The following is a 13,868-nucleotide window of genomic DNA, read 5'->3' as shown; positions in this document are numbered from 1 at the left end:
TTGTTTTTCCTCGCAGATTTTTATATTTTTAAACATTAATTTCAGATTTGGGTTTTGATTTAATGCATGTTTTTATATTGGTGAAGGGTGTAAGATTACTTTTTCTTCCTTTTAGCTTCCTTTAACATTTGTTTCCTTTGGCTAACATTTTTCTGTTGAGTTTGCCTAACTGCTTTGATTTGCCACCAGTATTTATAATTTCTATCAATTTCTTTTTTTTTTTTTTCCCTATCTCAGAAATGCAGCGAAAGAAATCTCAAAAGTGCCAAAACATTGACAGATCCCATGAAGAATATCTAAAGCCAGCTACTGCAGTAAAAAAAAAAAAAGAAAAAAAAACACAGCTCAACACTGATCACAAACCAGCTGAGTTTAGATGTTTCTTCCTGTAGTAGTTGGTGGCATTGTAACGTTGAAGCTGTTCTCTGATTAATTGTGTTGAAAGCTTTGCGAAGATTAGTGAACAAAAAATGTACTGGAGCAAAAGTACCTTTGGCTTTAAGGCTCTAGAAAATGATTACCTATTGAACTGTTCTAAAAACAATTAGGCCAAATGGGCTTCGACCTTTTCTCAGCCTTTTCGTCTAATTGCTCATAGAGAACCAAGTGTTCAGAAATGTCTGAGAACTGTAAAAGAAATGGAAATGAAAGCTGGTATAAAAGAAACGATCGATTTAGCTGGTAATGACAAAATATTCAGCCACTCGTCTCTCAACCCATAGAGTGATTTGTAAAATCCCTGGTTGCACATTAACATCAAATTATATTACTGATAGTGTACACCATTAAACAGTTAATATGGTGGTAAAAAAAAAAATGATGAAAAGGACTCTGTGCTCCACATGACTCCTGGGAGAACAAGGGCGCTCAGCTCCTTCAATGGCTGTAAGGCATGTTGGCCAGTTCACAAATTCTGCATGAGGAGAACATTAACTGCACCAACACAGCTGTTCACTCATGGGTATGAAAGCTCTATCCCTCCTGCGACCATCCGTTTATGCACTCATCCCTTGTGTCCCCAGAGCTGTTAATAATAATACTCCAAAACCAATTGCAATGTCTCATTGAACACACAGGCGACTAGAACCCTGAGTTGAACTCCAAATTCACATTTCTGACTTTGATGCAAACAGAAGTACTTAATGGTGGAGACAGTCATGGCAGTAGCAGTTTGCTTGTGGTGAAATCAAATGTAAACTTTGACTTTTATTTAAACAGTACATCATGCTCAATTCCTCAACTGCACTTCACTGTAATAATACTAACTCAACTGATCGTTTATTATTGAACATGTTAACAAAAATGCATGTCAACCAGGGATTTAACAAATCTGTGATGGTCAATTAACTAAGTTCTGAATCAGTTCCATATATATCCGTGCCATATCCTTTCACACTGTGCCTGTACTATATTTTCTCTAATCACAGCCAAGATAGAAGTAAGATAGATGCTTTGTGCTGTGGAATAGTCACCAACACACCCATCGACCACATCAGCATCACTGAGGACCCAACACTCACAAACCAGAATCCAGTCATATCTAAAATCCTAAACATTATACTGAACATATACTGAACACAACCCTTCAAGGAAATGTAGCGGCTGATATCTATGTATTTATTAACACATTTATTATGTTTTGTGACTGTTAGGGCATATTCAGAACAGAGGACATGTTATATCACATAGTTTTGTTTTCTCATCAAGTATATTAACTAAGAAGAATTAATTGAATTGGATGCAATTCTGTATGACAAAGAAGAGAAGCTTCACTATGGTTTTCCATCCAAAATTCTTCATAAGTGGGAAAAGATGGTGCCTTAAATGGCTTTAAATAAGATTTCCTTGCTTTGTTCTTGTGAAATTTGAAGATAATAAAAATGACTGTAAAGCAATTTAGCACAAGGAAAAAAATCTCTTCTTGTATGACTTTGACAATTATTCTTTATGAATAGAAACTAACTGTTTCGCATATTTAGAGATATATATATGGGAAATGGGAAACTTGATACCACCCACACGATTGTACTCTTTAAATATGGCAGTAGGTGGTAAGCTTAGTTTGGCTAAGATATGAAGCAGAGGAGAAACGCTCTCTCTTTCCATAGCCAAGAAACTTTGCCAGTCAGTTCAATTATAGCTAACCAAAAACAGAAGACTCAAAATGACAAGTTCTCATTTTAGAAAAAAATAGTTGTTACCTCCAAATTCCAGTCAAAACTTTTAAGCTGTGGGAAGTACATATGAGCAGTCTGTAAGTTGGCTTACATTACACTGATAAAAAATGTATTATTGTGTTAGTCCAACCAAAACCAGACTTTTTTGTTTATTTTGCCAGACAACTAAACACGTCAGAAATTGTGAATGAAAATCAGCCTATTAAAACTGTCAAATCGCAGCCACTTGAAATATTTCCTGACTGTTGCTCTGCTCTAATAAAATCCTGAATTTAAAATTGCAGCGTCATCTAAGAAAATCACCATTCAAGTGACTTATTGTTTCTCAGTGATTTTGGCTAAACTTGCATGTTCGATCATCTCCCACAGAGAAAGTTAGAAGTTCCAGAATGCCTTCGCATAGTCCACAGCATCGGACACACCTTGGTCAAAGAATTGATTCTTGTCCTTTTCAGACTGGGACAAAGGAGAGTACTCCAGTTAAATAGAGAGGTTGAACTCAAACTGTTACTTGACTTGCTATGCATTTAACTGTACTGAGTGTTTAACCTTCACCAGATAGCAATCAGCTTGGAGACTTATTTAGGAACTTGAGGCGATCCAAGATTAAAGCTACTCACGAGGGGGCCACTAAACAGCAAATTTTCACCATCTTTTGCCAAGATTTCACAGTGGTTTGAATGAATGTGAATAATAATAATAATAATAATAATAATAATAACTTTAATTTATATAGCGCCTTCCAAAGAACCCAAGGTATATAAATGTATAAAATTCAATTTATATAGCATTTGCTCAAACCACAATAAAATTATTGATGTTTGAGCTGTTTTAGATGGCAAAATCTTCAAACTGAGAGCACTCTGACTGTAGGTAAAAATTGGCTGCTCATAAGTATATCACACAGCCTCACTTGAAAAACCTAAATATCCTTTTAAGACAAATTAAATTGGTGCTGGTAGGCAGGTGCTGCTGTAGTTGGACAAAGCAAGGTTTCAGGTGTTTCCAGTTTTGATTCGAAGCTAAGCAAAGAGGCTGCCATGAGAAGCATAATATTTGACAGTCAAATGATCTGTTTTTGTCTTACTGTTCCTTCAACATCAGTGTTGTAAGATTGCAGCTATAAAATGAATCTAGCAAATAGACAGTGTCTCCAAATCATTTTATGATTCAAAATCCCACAAGTAAATTATACCTAATATTGGTCCACTCCATAAAAACTTTGTCCAGACTTTATCTCTCACCCAGACTCTCTCACACACATATACACACATGCACAAATGCACACATATCTCAGTTGCTGCTCATCATAACTCATATTTCTGTCAATCAGTCAATGAAATTCATTCCACTACTGTCATCCCTTTGTCCTGACCAGAGCAACTCGATCGTGTTGAAGATGGCATGAACCATATCAACCAAGACATGAAGGAAGCCGAGAAAAATTTAAAAGATTTAGGGAAATGCTGTGGGCTTTTCATATGTCCATGTAACAAGTAGGTACTGACAATGTGCCCCAAAGGTTCTTTACATATGTGGTGGCGTCCAGTTTTTCTTTTTTTCTTTTTTTTTTATTTACTTTCTTTCGTCATAGTGAATGTCTGAAGTTGTTGTCTTCTCTCCTTTGTCCTCTCTTTATCTCTCTCTTTCTCTCCTCCTCTTCCTCTCTCTCTTCTCGTGCTTCGTTCTGTGGGGGATAAATGACTTGTGTTTAATCAGAGCAACTGGAGCGCATCGAGGAGGGAATGGACCAAATCAATAAGGACATGAAGGATGCAGAAAAGAATTTGAACGATCTAGGGAAATTCTGTGGTCTTTGCTCCTGTCCATGTAACAAGTAGGTGCTGCTTGCCTGCCTGCCTGCCTGCCATTCAAAAATTAGACTAAATAACTAAGAAATCAAAAACAACCGAGGAAGAAGTGACATCATGATGGCCATCAGCCAATAGTCCACTCCGCTCCAACTCCAAATAAACACTGACTTATATGCATGCAAGGTGGACACGGGAGGATAACTTTATTTAAAACACTTTTAAATCTCTCTAACACACAAAGAAATAGTGCACTTAAAGTCGAACTGAAATTTGAATTATTTCAAGAAGGACAGTAACTGTCTTGGATTTATTGAGGGGCTGATATTTGACTTGACTTGATATTTGAGTTGAGCGGTAATACTACTAATAGACACACCCAGTATGTTTCCTCAAAAACTGAAGTACGTACTTTTATACATGAGCTATAGATTAAAGTACCAACTCCAATAATAACTTCTTTCAGTTTGTTCATAGGCTTTTTCCAGTGGGTCTATTGTTTCACCGACTAAAGCAATTAAGAAACCATGTACCTGGCTACAAATAGGTACCATGTTGAGCAGTAAGTTGGACATTTTTACAGCTATGTACTTTTTGTATGTACTCTATGCTATTTTTGTTTGATTTTTCCTTATTTTCATAAATGAGATCCCTTGTGGCTTATTCTCTGTTGTTACCTGCTCCTTCTTCTTCTTTGTATTTTTTCTATTACTTCTGGGTCAAAGCCTGGAGCAAGAACATCAAGCGCTGAACGCCTAGGCCAAACTGAGCCCTATTTAAAGTATACGTCCAGGACAACTTCTAAATGTATTATCTGGGTCTGTTAGTCCGACTTTATAAAAGATACTTAGTCCAATCTAAAGTTGGACTAACACGATAATTGGATTTTTTTTTTTTTTTTTTTAATATGTCGCGTAAACTTGCTGGCTGTTGAAGGAAGTGATGACTCTTTGATGTTATTCCCATTTTCTCCAAGCCCACAAAGCATTGGTAAAGTCAGACCCCTAAATTTTCTGTACAGACATGTACAAGGACTGATTGGGCTTTTAAGTTTGTATAAACTTGTAAACTGAAAGTCAGGAAGTTAGGCTTACTAGCTCCATCTGGTGCTTTGCCAATATTTACTTTAATTCCCACAATTTGCTTTTTCCCCCTCCATTTTTTTGTGAAATGATAACAAATTAATCACGCATTAAGCCTGTGGAAAAATGTGAAGTGAAAGTGTTGTGAGATGAGGTAAATAGCTAGTCTTTGTTTTAGACTGCAGTCCTTTCAAACAACAATGAGGTGTTCTTTTTATATTTTCAAGTAGTCCCTCAGAAACATTTCTCACCTACTTCTTTAATTTTTCTACCATTCACTCGGCTATGTCCCTAATTGGTGCTGCCTACTCCATTATTCAGGTTGCTTTGCCTATCACCAATGACAAAGCATTCATTGCTAACTGATGTAACATCTATTGCTAGCAGTGTATCAGCACAGTATTGCCATCACAAACACCAGATTTACTCCAGAATGCACAGCAGAACACAGATTCAACTGTTACTTGCAATTATCATTGTGTGAACATATTTGATGAGGGTGAGGGTTTTAATCTATCAATGTTCATTATATGTAAAAATCCCACACACTTTTTTTTTTTTTTCAGAATCTTTGAGCACCATTAAATAACATGTGCCAAAGATATATAATATATTCAAACTTTTTTCTTTCTTTCTCAGGAATAGGGATTTTTAATTTCAGTTCGACTTTAAAGCAAAATTAGATTGGGTTGATATCCATATACACACTGAAGATGACTGCGGGCACATGCAGCAACCTTGGGGTCTTGTAGTGGCTTCTCCACAGGATTGGCTTCCAGACATAAAACATCCATAATTTGTAGCTCCACAAGTGTTATGCATCCCAATGTCCATCAGTCTCAACAATCCCTACATCATTGGCCTTGAGAAGCTCCACAATTAATTCAGAGTACAACGTGTGTAATTAACCATCAGAGATGTACAAATAAAGTGGTTAAATCTAAATCCCATTGAGCCAAGCTTTAAAAAAATAGAAAAAAAAGGGGGGGAAAAAACGTCCTCCACTTGCTATTTTTTAGCTCTCCTCCACTCAGCCAAGGCCATGGTTCATCAATAAGTGCCTCTGTTAATGCCTGTCTACTAAGTGCCCTTCTCCAAGTGCCCTATTCTCTAAGCATCCACTTCTCCAAACAGCTTTATAATGGGAGTCTTTTAAATGCAGGTGTGCCCATTGTAGAAATCCCACTTGTTGCATTTGTATTGATTCCTTGTGAAACTGATTTCTTTTGTTCTTTTTACCATTATTGATACGGGGCTGTGGAACGACGGGATTTCTACAATGATATCACTGCAACTGTTGGCATTTCTTAACTTTAAACCCACTTACACCAGATTTAACCTAAAGAGCTTGGGTCAACACAAGCTAAATGTGTTGACTTTAGCTGGAAATTTTGTGATCTTGGTCTCAAAATGACTTTGGCCAGCCTGGTCCAGGACTGTTTGACACTTCTCCTCATCTGCATGTCTTCTACCACCACCACACCGCTCTAACATCCAGTAGATCCTCACCTTTTTGCAGGCAACAAGACCTTTTTGTTTAACCCCCTCCCCTAACAGCATTTTTTAACCACTGAGTGCCAATAACATGGAATGACTTGCGAGCATGACCCTTGGAATGCTCATGCATGCATGACGATACTCATAACAGCAATGCAACACATAATGATGTTAAAATGATGCTGATGTTAACAATGAAGATGATGTTGATAATGATGATAACATTTTTATGTGTCAGTTACTTTGATCTATGCTTCTGGTTTAGTGAATAGGTAATAAATAGCAGATAGTCAACAAATGTCATGATTTACCAAAGGCTAAAACAATCTAAATGTCCATTTTGCATTCGTGAATAGCAAATTGTGGTAAACCATGCCAAAATCATAAGTATCAAGAAGGTTAGAGCTTTCAATTTATAGACCAATCTAAAAGCACAGAGAAAAAGATGTTAAAAGACAGGTTCTTTGATGAGAACAGAAGAAAAAAAAGAAAGCTTTTAAGATAGAAGAGAAAAGAGGAATATTTAAAGACAAAATTGTCAAATGCTTAAAGCAATGCAAAACAGCAAAAACAAAAGACCAAAATGACAATATGACTTGTTCAAAGCAAAAGAGAAAAACAGGAGGGATCTGTGATGGAGACAGGAAAGTGGGTTAAGACACATGCGCAGTCAAGTATTTTCAGGGAAATTGTGATCTTTGTTATATGAAATCAGTACATCATGCCTCTGTGCATACAATACTTGGCACCATTGTCTTTACATGGCATCGTGTGGTGATCCAGGCCATTGTCACCTTGTTTTTCCCCCATGGTACTGCTGCAGTTTCTCTGCAGTGCCAACTCTCCTGCAGAGCGCTGTGCTAAATTAGCCTTTATTCTGCACTGGTTGCTCAACATTACTGTTTGCCAAGCTTCTTCTCCCGCAGGGAACTCACTCACATGTAGGTCAACCATATCAGTTAGTGGCATGACAGCCTGCTGGGACGTTGACTAAAACTGATTGAGTACATAGAAGGATGTTAGAATTACATAAACAACATATTTTTGTTGGAAATTTGCAGCTCTGCTGTCTTAATCCTTTCATCGTGCTTGCTGTCTATCAGAATAAGCTGACTCCTGATTTTTTTTTTGGTGCTTAATGTCTTCTTATTCTGGCAGACTGTATGCCACTGACTGGGGGATGACTCAACTAGCAAGTCACTCGTGCAATGAATTAGATAGAATGAGTTTAATTTTACCATAGGGTTCGTAACTCATAAAATCTAATCAAATCACCTATGTTCAGTCACACAGCTAACCTGATTAGAGCATTATATCTGTTCTGAGACAGCAGGAAAGTCAATTGTGAAGAAAAGTGATGTGAGATGAAAGGAGGTGGAAAAGGAAGATGTATAATAAAAAAGAAAGAAGATTAGAAAGGCAAAATAAGAAGTAAACAGACACAAAGAGAAATAACTCAGACATGGTAAATGTGTGTGTTTACCACAATGTTGTGTGTCAGCAGGGACAGAGAGCTAAGCGAATCCTTGCCTCAGTCCATTTCTATTAATAAAAGTAGTGTAGGAGGCTGAGCCATCACCATCCCTGATACAGCTAGAATCCATCGTTACAGCACTCTGAGCTTAGACTAAACTCAGCAACTGAAACTATAACAAAGGTAAAGAAATGACACAATGTTGCTGAATAGATGAAGAAGAAATCTGTTAAAAAATATTTTAGCTACCCTCTCATAAAAAGTGCCTTATATGATGAAACAACAACTAAAGAGATAAAAATAAACTCCATGTAACTCACCCCCCTCCACTCTATTCCCAACTGTGTTATGCCAAAGCTGATGCTGAATCTGATGATGTGAGGTTTGACAAACAGAGTGAGGTGACATTTACAAAGCTGTGCAGCTCAGCTGCGATTGCAAAGCATGTTAGCACAGCTGTATTTGTCAGTACATATTCTGCATGAGACGGAAGCAGATATGATCTTTAGTTAAGGGGGATGTGTTACCGTCAGAAGCCTTATCACACCACTCACTCCTCTCCCTCACTGTCTAGCATTCCAGATTTACCTCAGCTGTGAACCTGGAAGGAATATGGTGCCATTTGAAATAATAAAGCCAAGTGTGAGGTTAAGGGTTGGGGCATGTTACTGAAGGTCTGGAAACTGCTAAACATGGTGTTATTCTCTACTGACTTCCTCCAGTTTCTTGTTTTGTTTCCTTTTGTTGTTTTGCAGTTTGTTCTCAGCACTGATTGTTGTCCCTCCTAACAATGTGACAGTCCTGTACTCTGTGTTGTGTCTGTCAAAGGCTTGTTTCTTCTCTGTTTAACTGTGGGAGTGGGATGGGATATATTGATGTAACAATACAGAAGTAAGTAAGAAAGTAAGTAAGAAAGAAAGAAAGAAAGAGTCATCTTAAATTTTGAAGCTATTTAGATCCATGTCTAGATGATACCTAAGCAGCAGATATGGCCTTCTGTAGAATAAAAAGTTTGCTTGATTCCGAACAGTATGTTATCTGTCTTTAATATATAACATCATGCACATTACTGCTGTGTTATAAGAGAATGAGCCTGTACCTACTAAACCCAATCTACCAACCAGTCCATGCCTGCTATGCTTTGCTTGACTTAGTCTAGTAGTCCCCTCCATTTATTTATGTGCTGGATGCATGAAACCAATTAACACCTTTGTGTCAGCTCATCATGCTACATGATGATTGATAACAAAATGTTGCAGTGCCTCAAATCCAGGGCTCTCTTTGTAGATTTGTCTAACGGGAAGCCAGCCTGGTTGAGGTAAATGATTTATCGCTCTGTAAAATTGGCGAGTAACTGTCTCTCCTCGCCGTCCGCGTTGCTGCCGGAATCCAGGATGAAGAGCGGAGCCAGCAAGGCCTGGGGTAACAACCAGGATGGGGTGGTCGCCAGCCAGCCTGCCCGCGTGGTGGATGAGCGTGAACAGATGGCCATCAGTGGAGGCTTCATCCGTAGGTAAGATTGGAGCTTGAGATTTTTGTACCAAAACACCTAAAGCTGAGAAAAGAAGCTAATATGAGACATTCTAGTAAATCCGTACCACAAGTTGAAGGAAAGATGCAGATATATGCACATCAGAAAGGTGTAGCCACCAATTTGATGGTGTTGAAGACATTTTTTCATTTGGATTGAAGGGAAAGGTGGGGATCAGGGTACTTTACCAACATGGTATCTAGACTTGAATCAAAAGGGGCATTCTGGCAAACAGCACACAGAACTAAAATGCTCTGAGGGACAATTTTTCCAGGAGCTAAAAGATTATTTCTTCCCTTGGGTGTGTTGCATTTACACTGAGCTCTAAGGTTCCAGGTAGATTAGGCAAATAAGTCCACTGAATCCGTTGCTCCAACCCAACAGTCCTCTATTATAGCGCTACATCACATCTTTGATTATCATTACCCGTGCCGCCGCCTGCCGTAGGGATGGCATTACCCTGCGGTGCAGATCACACAGTATGTAAAGAAGGGCACTTCAGCTGGATTGACTCAAAGTCTGTCTATGTTACACATTTCACATTTTGTGTGTTTTTGTATGTTGGAGTATAACCAAGTAAAAAAAACAGATTAACATTTCATCATTTAAATTTTAATGCTAACTCACAATCTGAGCTTCCAAATTAAACAATTTGCAGCTAAGGCACAACGAAATGACCACCTAAAAGACCCTGGTTCCTGGAAAAAGTGGTGGAAATGCAGCCAAAATATGCAAAGCCAAATTGGTCATATATTAATGGAAAATGTATTAGTTTCTTGAAAAAAAGGATTGAGATGCTTATATTTCTCTATGCCCGTTCTTTTGTGCTGGCGTGTATTCACATCTCGTGATAGATAACAGAAGTCACAAAGACAAGTAAATGGCATAAATCAGATAGCAGCAAGACAGTGCGTCTCATTAGAGGGAGAGATTGCCCACCCCCTGGAAGCTCGCAATGTTTTTATAGTCTATGTTCAGTAACCAGATTCCCCACATTACTTCCTGTGTGTTCCTCAGTTGTAAGTTGCTTTGGATAAAATGTTTATGTTTATGCATTTAGCAGACGCTTTTATCCAAAGCGACTTACAATTGAAAAAATATATAATTTCAAAGCTAACATCAAAGCTAACAATAAGCTACATAGAAGGAAACCACTAGTCAGACTGTCAGAGGTGACAGGGGTGAGGCATAGAGGGAGGTACAGAAAGATAAAGTGCAGTAGAAGGGGTAGGGAAGTACAGGGTAAAAGCATATGCTAAATGAATAATTGTAAATGTGCACATTAGAGCTGCTTGTCAGTATCCTCTTGTTGTCCACAGACAGCTGACCACAAATAGCAGTCAGATTTCAGTGTGGTATTTAATTATTCGATTTTGTTCAATTCAATTCAGTTTTATTTATATTGCACCAAATCAAAACAAATATCATCTCAAGGCACCTCATAGAAATTGTTGAAAATTGAAAATTCTCAGAAAGGGAAATCAGTTACTAAAAAATGAATAATTCAGTACTTGGGGTTTGGATGTTAAAGCTGCAGTCGGCAACTTTTTTTTAGTCATATTAGCTTGAACTGTCATGGGATTCTGGAAGTAGAATATTAAATAGTCTGTTTAGGAAAAATAACGAAATCTGTAGCTCCCTCTGAAGCCTGTAATCATGCTTGCAAAAACCGAGCGCTCCCGGCTGTTTTTAACCAATCAAGTTAGGGTAGAGGAATCCTACCTGTCAATCACAGCTTGTGCACACGCTGCTGAGCGTGAGTCTGCCCCAGCTTGTGTGCGCTCACACTGGTGTGAACTCACGTGCACAACCTCGCCCACAGAGGGGGAGGGGTTTGGGGGGCGATTCGGAGCTTGTTAGAGGTTGGGGGAGGGACCTGAAAGTTGTATCAGTTCGAATTTTCCGACTTTAGACTCGTAATTTTGAAAACCTGCCGACTGCAGCTTTAAATCAGTTTGAATATGCATTTAACCAAATCCAAAAATGTCAGTCAAATTATTCATCACTGGACATTTTCAGCAGCTTTAAGGAGTATGTTCGTGAGTTGAGAATTTTGCAGCAAAAGTCCTTTGTTAAAACTTAAGGTTGTAGAGTTTCCAGTGATGTTAACTGGGAGACTAAATGCTTTCCCTTTTTTGACTAGAATACACACAGACTTTTACTCGTGTATTGTATACATGTATATACAATTATTAGTATTAATGTTAAAATGCAGACCCAACATCAGCTGAAAGATGGAAATATATCAAAAGAATTTAATAAAAAGATAACCAGCTCACTGACCAAAAAGAGACTAAATTTAGTTGACTGCCTCTTATTCCCCTGGAAAAAATATGTTGACTTCATTCATTGTGAATGGGGTCCATTAGAGACAAAGAACAGATGTGAGTTGCATATGAGGTGAGACTTTTGTCTCAAGGAGGAAGGTTAGCTCACGCTAATGTAATTCACATCTTGGCATGCATATTAGGCAGCTATTAACATCCTGTAGAAACAGGTTATGTGATTACCATGGTTTTAATGTGCAATCACAACACCCAAAGTTTATAGAGGTGCAATACATCAACCATGATACCCACTACATTTAAAGACAGCAAAGTTATACAGAACCCTGGACTTTCAAAAGATAACTACATGTTTTGCTCAGCAGAAAGTCTTCTTAACGTTAGCCTACATGCAAACATAAGCCAGAGAGGAAACAAAGAGGAGAACAATAGATTCTGTTGCCTGTTTGTCCTAAAACTACAATAAAAAATCTGTACAATATGTGTTATTAAGATGAGAGTATGACACTGATTCAGTACTAATAGTTTTAGACTGCTAAATGTCAAACTCTTTTTTTTGTCATAACAACCATAAATTCACGTTATGCTTTATGTTACTATGTCTCATGAGCGATAGGATTTGTTTCCTGATATTGCTGACCCATTACTATTGGAATCATTATTCTAAAAAAGAAAAAAGCGTTTGTGTCATGTTATTGCTCATTTGAAGCACAAATTCATAATGAGTCTCTACTGTTTATTTGATCTTCAGCTAACAGTGAAACAGTCTTTGGAACTCTGTAAATGAATACTGAGTGTCAGTTACCTTATTTAATATTGTGGTGTCTCTGTAGTCCAATCTATGTTGCAGTGTTTCCCATTCAAGCTTTCTCTTTCAAATAAAATCTTTATTATAATGTACATTCAGAAATGTACACTGATATATGGCATTAAAAATAAATGAATCATCAATTATATAAAACATAAAGTATTTATAGAGGTGACAATACAAAAGAATAACAGAGCAGTGAAATCCTGCAGTCTACAGCATCCTCCTTGTGTCTGGGGCCAGCCTCTCATCCTCCAAGGATCAGAGGTGAAATACAGACGAGAATGTTTGCAACAGCAAAATGTGTTGCCTGGTCCGGTTAATGCAAACTTTGCAGTATTTAAATCTAACCTCACTGTGTTTAGGGTAACAGACGATGCCCGGGAAAATGAGATGGACGAGAACCTGGAGCAGGTGGGTGGCATTATCGGAAACCTGCGCCACATGGCCCTGGACATGGGCAATGAGATCGACACCCAGAACCGCCAGATCGACAGGATCATGGAGAAGGTACTTGAACTTTTTCTGGCTTTGCACTCTGCATTTGAAAGCCAGAATATACCTCAGCCATAACTTTATATTAAGGATTCATTATTTGTCAGTATAAAAGAAATAATTTTTCAAGTATGATCTTGCCAAGCAATGATTCAAGTTTGCCATTGCCAGCATTAATCTTCATGCTGGCTCCAGCCCAAGTCACCTTTGAAAATGTTATTGATTGTAATTGTTAAAGTTATGTGTCACATGCAGATTTTTTGATACATATGTTATATGTCTCCTTCTCTCTCCCAAATTTTTGGCCAGTATGGCTTTTAATTAGTCTCAAAACAAAGCATGTGTACATGACACAATCATACAAACCAGCATCTTTCAAAAACTATCCTCACTTGAGAGTATTTTCACCTCATGGGGAGACAGAGCTGAAAAAGGATCCCAGCTTTTAACTACAGATTGACATTTCCCCCATATAGGGAAATAAAATGAGCAGTATTAGCGATCTGAAAAGCATGATTATGAGGCTTCCTCTTAGCCCTAAAAGCAGGGGACTGTAATGAGCACATGCTCACTCTTCATGGGGAATTTAAGATCATTTGGAGGAGGAGAGAATGGCTGATGTAAAGCATTACAACAAAAGACTTCAGTGAATTTTTTTACATGTACAAACGGGAGCAAGCGGCAATACTGCCAGCATTACTTGCAATA

The 13,868-nt window shown here is 38.0% G+C and overlaps 1 protein-coding gene across 2 annotated transcripts in view; it reads left to right on the top strand.

Annotated features, from left to right (window-relative positions):
- snap25a (synaptosome associated protein 25a) overlaps window positions 1-13,868 on the top strand; it is a 40,882-nt gene that overhangs the window by 24,434 nt on the left and 2,580 nt on the right. The window contains exons 5-7 of one of the 2 annotated variants that reach the window (XM_075459891.1): window positions 3,556-3,673; window positions 9,435-9,554; window positions 13,031-13,175. In XM_075459891.1, coding sequence (XP_075316006.1) covers window positions 3,556-3,673; window positions 9,435-9,554; window positions 13,031-13,175 — 383 coding nt within the window. Of the gene's footprint in view, window positions 1-3,555; window positions 3,674-3,896; window positions 4,015-9,434; window positions 9,555-13,030; window positions 13,176-13,868 lie in introns of both variants that reach the window. The other variant, XM_075459890.1, reaches the window with a different exon arrangement.

Source organism: Odontesthes bonariensis, chromosome 24, assembly GCF_027942865.1.
Source record: "Odontesthes bonariensis isolate fOdoBon6 chromosome 24, fOdoBon6.hap1, whole genome shotgun sequence".
Classification (NCBI taxonomy): domain Eukaryota; kingdom Metazoa; phylum Chordata; class Actinopteri; order Atheriniformes; family Atherinopsidae; genus Odontesthes; species Odontesthes bonariensis.
The sequence above is the reverse complement of the archived record's forward strand: the minus strand, read 5'-3'. Positions and strand labels throughout refer to the sequence as shown.